Source organism: Notolepis coatsorum (assembly GCF_963971535.1).
Source record: "Notolepis coatsorum genome assembly, chromosome: 6".
NCBI classification, from domain to species: Eukaryota; Metazoa; Chordata; class Actinopteri; order Aulopiformes; family Paralepididae; genus Notolepis; species Notolepis coatsorum.
The window spans coordinates 96,151,373-96,161,314 of record NC_140170.1 but is presented as its reverse complement, the minus strand read 5'-3'; the positions used below and the strand labels follow the sequence as shown (position 1 = coordinate 96,161,314).

The 9,942-nt window shown below is 45.2% G+C and overlaps 1 protein-coding gene across 1 annotated transcript in view; it reads right to left on the bottom strand.

The window, feature by feature from the left end:
* Positions 1 to 7,102: 7,102 nt before the first annotated feature.
* foxj3 (forkhead box J3) overlaps positions 7,103 to 9,942 on the bottom strand; it is a 182,092-nt gene continuing 179,252 nt past the window's right edge. Inside the window, exons 11-12 of the mRNA XM_084316286.1 lie at positions 8,532 to 8,630; positions 7,103 to 7,901 (exon numbers count right to left, since the gene is read on the bottom strand). Of these exons, the coding sequence (XP_084172412.1) occupies positions 7,789 to 7,901; positions 8,532 to 8,630 (212 nt within the window). The 3' untranslated portion in view covers positions 7,103 to 7,788. The remainder of the gene's footprint in view (positions 7,902 to 8,531; positions 8,631 to 9,942) is intronic.

Sequence of the window (9,942 nt, the reverse complement as noted above, 5' to 3'; positions counted from 1 at the left end):
TCTGTGGGAGGCACCACAATCTCATCTGGGGCCTCTGTGGGAGGCACCACGACCTCCACTGGGGCCTCTGTGGGAGGCACCACGACCTCCACTGGGGCCTCTGTGGGAGGCACCACGACCTCCACTGGGGCCTCTGTGGGAGGCACCACAACCTCCACTGGGGCCTCTGTGGGAGGCACCACAACCTCCACTGGGGCCTCTGTGGGAGGCACCACAACCTCCACTGGGGCCTCTGTGGGAGCCGCCACTACCTCCTCTTCGGAAGTCACACTCTCCTCGATTTCTTCAGGAGCCGATTCTTCAGTAACAGGTTCAGCTGCTGCTTCCTCCTCGTCGTCTTCATATTCATATACATACACATATTCTCCTTCTTCTTCTGCTGTTTCTTCTGGAACTTCCTCCTCTGAGGTTTCTGTAGGAACGACTAGGACAGGTTCTTCTGGGGCAGCTTCCTCTGGCTCTTCTGCATCAGGTTCAGGAAGAACAAGATCAGATTCCTCAGAAACAGCTTCCTGTGGGGCGGGCTCCTCTGCAAATGTTTCTACAGTGATGACTGGAGCTGCCTCTTCTGGAGCTGCCTCTTCTGGAGCTGCTTCTTCTGGAGCTGCTGCCTCTTCTGGAGCTGCTGCCTCTATTGGAGCTGCTTCTTCTGGAGCTGCTTCTTCTGGAGCTGCCTCTTCTGGAGCTACTTCCTCTGGGGCAGCTGCATCTTCTGCAGGCTCCACAGCAACAATTGGGGCAGGTTCTTCAGCAGTTTCATCCGGAGCAGCCTCTACAAGGATAACTTCTTCATGGACTACTTCCTCTTCTGCAGGCTCTTCAACAGCAACTGGCACTGGTTCCTCAGGATCAGATTCCTCAGCAACAATGACATCAGGGACTGGTTCCTCTTCCCCAGATGGAGCTGGCTCTGCGATAACCAGAATGGGTTCCTCTGGGGCTGGATCATCAGCTTCAACTGGAACAGCCTCCTCAGGTGCTGCTTCTTCTGGGGCAAGTTCCTCCACTATAACTGGACTGAGTTCACCATCTCCTGCTTCCTCAGCGGCATCTGAAATAGTTTCATCAGCAACGACTGGTTCCTCAGCAACGACTGGTTCTTCAGCAACGACTGGTTCCTCAGCAACGACTGGTTCCTCAGCAACGACTGGTTCCTCAGCAACGACTGGTTCCTCAGCAACGACTGGTTCCTCAGCAACGACTGGTTCCTCAGCAACGACTGGTTCCTCAGCAACGACTGGTTCCTCAGCAACGACTGGTTCCTCAGCAACGACTGGTTCCTCAGCAACGACTGGTTCTTCAGCAACGACTGGTTCCTCAGCAACGACTGGTTCCTCAGCAACGACTGCGACTGGTTCCTCAGCAACGACTGGTTCCTCAGCAACGACTGGTTCCTCAGCAACGACTGCGACTGGTTCCTCAGCAACGACTGGTTCCTCAGCAACGACTGCGACTGGTTCCTCAGAAACGAGTGGTTCCTCAGCAACGACTGCGACTGGTTCCTCAGCAACGACTGGTTCCTCAGCAACGACTGCGACTGGTTCCTCAGCAACGACTGGTTCCTCAGCAACAATGGGATCCTCAGCAACAGGTTCCTCAGGAAGTGGAGGTGGTTCCTCAACAACAACAGCTGGAGGTGGTCCCTCAGCAGCAGCCTCCTCTGGTACAACAGGCGTTTCTGGTACTGGAACAGGCTCTTCAGGGGGGGGAGCCTTAACACGCACCCTTACCCTTTTCCCTAATAAATCAACAGATTAGATTAAAAAAATATTAGATTTTATTTTATTAATGTATGCTTTAAAAATAGTGCAGACTTAAAATAGTGAGGCATGGCACAGGATTAAAACACAGAGCTGTATGTTACAGGTTGCCGAGTTATCTATACGTAGCTCTGGAAAGTGTCTCATATGCATATATGTTTGCAGGATATATATAACAGTTGGGGATGTCTAATGTCATGTCAGACATGAGATACACATTGGGGGTGGAGTTTCAGGTTCCAAGTTTAGTTCCAAGTGTTGCACATGGTAGTTTACTATGGTGACAGGTGTGTCTGGCTCCCAGGCTGGGAAATATTTCTCACGTAAAATTACTGATAAGCACAAATATCAGAGGTTTATTTCCCTTCAGAGAGAAAAGGGGTATAGGCTATATACATTTTTAAATTGGACAAATATTTTCACCGGACACAGCTGGAAGACATAAAAGGATATTTATATACCACCCTATAGAAATACTGCGCTTGCCAACTCACTGGTAAGGTGTTACATAACACCTACCTAATAATATAACAGGCACTTCTGGCTGAGGTAAATTGCAAGGCACAGACATTGAAAATGCTAATGTGATAACTAAAACGCCACATATACCTAAAATATTGTAATTAATTTGATAAAACAGCTCACTGGGTTCATAATATCTACAAAGAGAACATCAGAGTAGGAACACAAACAAAGCCGGCCTGGGAACCATCTCACTTCAGGATAATTAGCGGTTCTCAAATCCTTTCTCTGGGGACCCACATTTTTTGAGGGATTTTTCTTGCAATCACAAAAGGATTTTGCTTGCTTTTAAGTAAGCCATCCTGGCTCACTGGTGCAGGGAGCAAGGACGTTTTGGGGACCCATATTTATCATCTTGTGACCTATCTTTGGGCCCAAACATAGTGATTGCCAGACACTAGTATAACCAAGGTACTATATGAGAAAGGTACAGGTTAAACAGAGGTGAGGAAGTACATTGCTTACTTATCGGTGCTGATGAGCATAGTTGTACAGTCACAGCCAGGGCCAGGAGGAGCAGAAAGGGGGATTTGAACATGGCAGCGTCTTCCTCTTCTTCTCACTACAGCCACACCAGCACCACTGACAGCGACTCTGAAGTAAAGTCCAAATACGGCTGCAAAGAGGAAGAGGTCCTCAGTCACATCTCAGGCCCTCCCCGGTGACGAAGAAACACTTTATTCAGCTCACCGAAACTCCTGCTGATCTAATCTGTGACCCGAGGATGGAATGGGTTGCTGTGCTGTGCATGAGGGGTGTGTGTGTGTGTGTGTGTCAGCGTGGTGGTCGAGGTTATGAGGGCCACCGCCCACCGGGGACATGGCATGAGGTGGGTGGGCTGGCTGAAGGGGATAGGAGGGTTTAGGAACAGTGGGGCGGGGCTGGGAAACATAATATACCGTACAGTATGCTTTGATGAGCCATGAGTCGCTACGGGAACAGATGACACTACCTCCCCTGCCTCGTACTGGATGAACCAGGAGTGTCACGTGTGGAGAACAGAACATTTAGGACATGTCTTCTACATGTGGGACATGTAATGTGGAGGGAAGAGAGAAATAGATGTGCGGTAAAAAGGAAAGGACCTTCGGAATCAAATGGATTAATTGCCTTCTAATATTTATGTATGCATCTAATGATTTGTAGTGATACATTACGTTAGTAAAGCACTGCAAATAAATTATTATTATTGCCATCTTCTTTCATCGTTTTTGGGAGTTGATGCATGCTTTAAGAATATGACTCATTTAAATCATATCAAATTGTATAGAAAAGAAAAGTCGGGGCGGCCGGGTAGCGCAGCGGACTAAGCGTCTGTCTACCACCGCAGAGACAGTGGGATAGAATCCAGCTGCGGTACCTCCGGCTTGGTCGGCCGTCCATACTGACACAATTGGCAGTGTCAGCGGGTGGGAAAGCCAGTGGGGTGGGTCCTGGACTCCTGGTCATTGTAAACAGCGACTCCTACAGTTCGGTCGGGGCGCCTGCACAGCGAGGGAAGGATCTGGGGAAGGTAGTGTGATCCTTCCACACATGTTACACTCTCCCAGTGAGAGTCCTCGCTGCCAGGTGAAAAGAAGCGGTGGGCTGGGTACACATGTCGGAGGAAGCATGCGATATTCTCCGCCCTCCCAGACCGACGGTAGGGGGCAGAGTGCGCAACGACCAGGAAGGGGATTGGGAATTGCCATAACGGGGGGGAAAAAGATAATACAAAAAAAAAAAAAATCATATCTGCTCTGGCTGTGTGTAACAGCTCCATCTACTGTATGTGTAAATAAGACTGCAATATGAATGTATGAAAATAAGCTATTTTAATAAAAAAAATCTCACAAACAACACACCATTCCACAGTGAAGTTAACATATTTTATTTCTTTAAGTGCCATTCATGCATATTGGGGAGGGGGACGGGGGGTGGGGTGGTATCGACAATTCTAATAACACTTGAGTTATTTTACAGCACTAAACCAATACAAAGAGTAGCTGTGTCACCTCATTGGACAGCAAAAGTAATAAACCGTGCAATAACCAAAAAGGACAAAAAGGAGAAAAGGAAAACAAATACAAGAAATGACAAAAGACAAAAAAGAAAAAAAAAACTGAAAAAAAACAAAACAAAATATATATTATCAACATTGAAACACTGAATGTAGAACCGTAGTACAGGTAAAAGGTAGTGTCACACAAAAAGCCAACGCATTTTCATCACATATATACAATATAGATATATACATATTGTGTCACCCTCTGATTGGACAATAACAAAATACTCTATTCTTTCCCCTCCTCTTTTGTGAATAAGCCTCACCCCCTGCCATGATGCCCCACCCCCAAGAGGAAAAAGGGATGATTGAAAAGACATATATTTACAAGAAGCACAACAACACACCAGCACTGAATAAAATAGGCCTCAATCAGCAGTACTTGTTGGCAGTTCTCTCCCATATTGTAACAAGGCTTATTTTCTTTTCTTTCTATTTTTTTTTATATCATGGTAATCTCTCTGGCAGGTGCATCTCCAGCGGTATTTAAAAATTGAATTGTCTTTTTAAAAAGGAAACCTAACTCAAGTCTCTCTCTCTCACTCGCACACACACACACACTTGCATACAAACATAAAATAACACACGTTTGTGATTGTGATCCAGTTATTGTCTTATCTTTTCCCTTTCTATCCCCATTAGTCACATCCGTGTTTCTCCAACCTGTCCCATGTTTTTCCACGAGTAGCCAATGGAATCATCAGAAGGATGCACTGTAACATACCAAGCCTAACTTAACCATACCATACCACACCAACCCAAGGCTCGTGAGATGTTCCCTATTGTAGGTACAGTGTCCAAGTCTCCTAACCACTACCCTATCATATTCCCTCCTTCGTCCAGTCACTGTTGTCTCAAGCTGCGGCCTCAGTGGTTAACACGGCTGCTGGGACACCTAGGAGAGCTCCAGGCCCCAGTGGTTAACACGGCTGCTGGGACACCTAGGAGAGCTCCAGGCCCCAGTGGTTAACACGGCTGCTGGGACACCTAGGAGAGCTCCAGGCCCCAGTGGTTAACACGGCTGCTGGGACACCTAGGAGAGCTCCAGGCTCATTAGCGGGGCGCTCCGCGGGTTCTTCTTCACCACCAGCGAGGCATTCTGTCTGAGCTCAAAAGTGAGTTGTTTTTGTCTTTGAACAAATTCTAGAAACTTCTTGAAACATGAAACAGGTGAGGTGATGTGCCACGGTTGTCATTGAAATACACTGATGGCAGGATGAGAAACGTCAAAACCCGCTTCCGAAGCAGCACACATGCTCTACAAAAGGTACAGGATGAATGGCAGTGGAAAATAAACAAGTCAAATCTATTAGGAAAAGGAAAATGAATGGCAGTATTGACTGAAGAAAAATACTCATTCTGCTCTGCACAGCTCTGGACTGCTGGGTATCTGGCACGGTTTGTCATGATAAGGACTGGCTTAAGCTCCATAGACCTTTTTATTGTTACCATGTGTTTTGTAAGTATAGTTATATCACATCCACAACTCCATCACATGACATTGAAAAGTGCCTTTACTCAAACTAAGCAAGATGCTTGACAAAAGGGGGGAGGCATGATTGTCATCCAATTAAAAATAAAAAATTAATCTACGGATCTACTACTGGAGTCCCTATCCAGCTACTTTTTCTTACAAAATAAACGGTTAAGATCAAAGAAAGTGAAAGTGTGCAAAAGTATTTTTTTTTTCTTATTTCTTTTTTTAAACATAGTCCCATAAGAGTTCAGGGCTTGTTTGATTGAGGAGCCGCTCATCATGGGGACAGACAGGACAGGTTTCCAGCACCGACTAATCTCCAAACTCTCTGTACGGGAAACCCTGCCCGCAAAAAAAAATAAGCATATGTCTCAAATCCTAGTCTTTCATCCTTTTGTGCATCTGTTTTTTTTGTGCTCATAAGATACTGTAGCATACAGAGATGATTGCAGCAATCAATCATAGCCCTAAAATTACAATAAAATCAAAACACACACACACACATACAAACCATACATACTGGATAAAAGACTCACTCCCGTTATCTTATGATTGTATATTAGCAAATACTTTGAACTATCGAACAAACACAAACTAAATTGGGTCGTTCGGATCATGTCCTCGCAATAATTCAGATGTCAAGAGGAATTGTCTCAATAAAAAAAAATCACATATATAGCATGTGAGAACTGATAATAGCCTAGTAGTAGGCTACATAATGTAAAAGTCATTGATAAATCATGATCGTGGATTTAATGCACGTCCCTATGGCAATGGCATCGTAGGCGACAGACAGACACAAAACGTGATAACTAATGGATCGACACCCCCTTGTTTCACACCCAAATTCGCCTTAAATTGGGCCACGCTTCAGTCACCAGTACGACCGCAGACAACATGGAGCTCATTCCACAACTAGGGGCTGAATGACTTTAACTGAAAGGAGATCTGATAAAAAAAAATTATAATTTGCTTTCATCATCATCCACTCCCACGTCATATTCACTCACCCTGCAGTGTTTGAGACACTGAGAACCAAGAAAAAGGACAAATTAAAAAGAAATACTGCCGGTAAAGCTGCTGTTCTCCCATAACGAGCCTGATCAGATGGACTGGCTATGGGACGTATCAGATCACTAAGCTGTAATTTTTTTGTGATCTCTCTCTCTCTCTTTTATTTTTCCAATCAAGCCTGGTTAAATACTAAACACCCTGTTCACAACCTCAGTTTCTGTAAACCTAACTTTACCACCGATACATCACCCCACCCCTCCCACCTCCCACACCCACACACGCACACACACACACACGCACACACACGCACTTCGGGGCCCAAATCCACCCGAAAGTGGCCAACAAGCACCATCACATTACTTAGATAGGCGGCCTGCGTTTCCTAAAAAATAAAGATTTCAATAAAAAAACAAACAAACAAAGAAAACAAAAACATAAAAAGACAAACTCATCCATGAGGCAGCCGGGGCCAAAGCTCAACACGAGAAGGATTACAAGCCGAACATGTCGCTCAAATCACACCACAGTTACGGAGCGGGGGACGAGGGACTTTGGAAGGCTGCTGACGGGGGACAGGGGACAGGGGGGGGCTGGCTGAGGGGTCGAGGAGCATGTGGTTTTAGACATGGACGTGTGCCTCTCGTCTCAGGACAAGTGCATAAGCAACCACTTCAACATGTCCCACTAAATATGATTGTCTTCAAAGTAACATTTTTTATTTGTATTTTTAGTACATTTTGTTTTTGTTTTTTTTTGTTTGTAAAAATGTCAGGACTCTGAAGTCTCTCTCGGTTTCTCACTTTCTCTTCCAAAAGTGAATTAATGTTCTTCTGTATTCCTCCCACGGTGGCCATTAAGCTCAGCCTGGCCTCCTCCTCTAACCTCTGGCTCCTCTTCTGCTCCTCCGTCTCCTTCCCTCCTCGTATCAAAGAGCGGGTGGGGGTGGTTGGGGAGCGAGGGGGTGTCCAGGGTTAGACAATAGAGTCCCAGTCAAAGTCATCCTGGATGTCATCAGCTGGCATGCGGTGCATCTGGAAGTTTCTGGCAGGGATCATGTGCTGGTGGTTCATCTGTGCATGGTGTCCTGTAGACACGGAGGAGAGGACCGGTCACTGCATGCTGCAGCTCTACAGCACTTCTCTAGCACTACTCTACAAATTACCTCTCTGCAGTAGTCATATACACATTACCTCTCTGCAGTAGTCATATACACATTACCTCTCTGCAGTAGTCATATACACATTACCTCTCTGCAGTAGTCATATATACACATTACCTCTCTGCAGTAGTCATATCTAGACAGTACCTCTCTGCAGTAGTCATATATAGACATTACCTCTCTGCAGTAGTCATATATACACATTACCTCTCTGCAGTAGTTATTCTAGACGTTACCTCTCTGCAGTAGTTATTCTAGACGTTACCTCTCTGCAGTAGTTATTCTAGACGTTACCTCTCTGCAGTAGTTATTCTAGACATTACCTCTCTGCAGTAGTTATTCTAGACATTACCTCTCTGCAGTAGTTATTCTAGACATTACCTCTCTGCAGTAGTTATTCTAGACGTTACCTCTCTTCAGTAGTTATTCTAGACATTACCTCTCTGCAGTAGTTATTCTAGACATTACCTCTCTGCAGTAGTTATTCTAGATGTTACCTCTCTGCAGTAGTTATTCTAGATGATACCTCTCAGCAGTAGTTATTCTAGACATTACCTGCCATTGTGGGCCCTGCGCTGCTCATTGGGGGCATGTGTGGATATCCTGGGGGCCCCATCATCGACATGTTCTGTCTGGAGTCCATGTATAGATTTCCTGTAGAGAAAAAGTCAACCGTTAAAAAACAGGCCATAAAAAAGCTCATTTATACATGTCCATAAAACCCAGGTAAGTCCAAATGTCCACATGAGAGACGTGTTGTGGTAAGATCACATGGTTCCTGGTTATTCACGATGGAGAGCGGGGGAGAGATGAGCACAGGTTGGAAGGGCATACTGACCGGTGTGAAATGGCTGGTCGGGCATATGGAGAAGCGCAAAATGGAGACATTCTGAGACTACATGAAAAGCTAGCAAGCAGGCTCACTTCTGTCGACAAAGGTCAGTGAATACCACGATCACAACACCAGAGGGAGCTCCACAAATCATGTTAAACCCAGATTCGGCTCAAATAAGGGACTAAACACGTTTCGCAATTATGCCACATCAATGTGGAACGCCCTACCCAAAGCTGTAAAGGAATGTGGATCACTACCCACTTTCAAAACCTCTCTCAAGGGACACCTACGGGAGACTGCAATTCAACACTGGCCCCTGTAAATATCCTAACCCAACCCCCTCCAATGTACAGTCATTTACCTAGTATGGTTGTCAATAGTCCAATGTACAATTTTGTTTGTTTGTACAGTGCCCCCCCCCCCCCCCCCCTCAATGTACAGTTTTGCTTGTATATACAGTGTGCCCCCCCCCCCCCACCTCCAATGTAGATTACCCAGTATGGTTGTCAATATCCCAGTGTACCCAACCCCCCCCACCCAACCTCCTCCAATGTACAGTTTCTACGTCAAATGTATATACTCCCTTTTCCTGACTCCTTCTGTATCACAAACAGTACTGTATTTGCAAATCTGGTATGTCATAAATGTATAGATGTAGCAGTACTGACTATCTGTATGTCATGTATGTCATATATGTCCTGATGAATTGAAAATGGGGGACCCTGATGTAAACAAGACGAAAGTCTTTCTCTGGTCTGCATCCCCTTAACAATTGTGTGTATTGAGCTGTACTGTATTGTACCCATTCTGCAATCTGTTAATAAAGTTTTCAATCAATCAATCAAGCTGACTGACTGCCGATGATGCTGATTAAATATGTAGAATAGGCTGCCGGGCACTGAAAAAAAGCCAACCCCCGAGGCAGCCTTGCTGAGGTAGACAACCCTGACAGATTATTACAGTTTATTATGCGAGATTATTTGTTTATTATGCCAGATTATTACAGCTACTAATAGTATCCGTTTCAATAGCAGTTACTGTACTGTAATGTCTTTGTCAGCTGACTGAAGACCATGTAAACCATGTAAAAACTTTATAGAACAATTATGCTGATAATGAGTCTATTTAAAT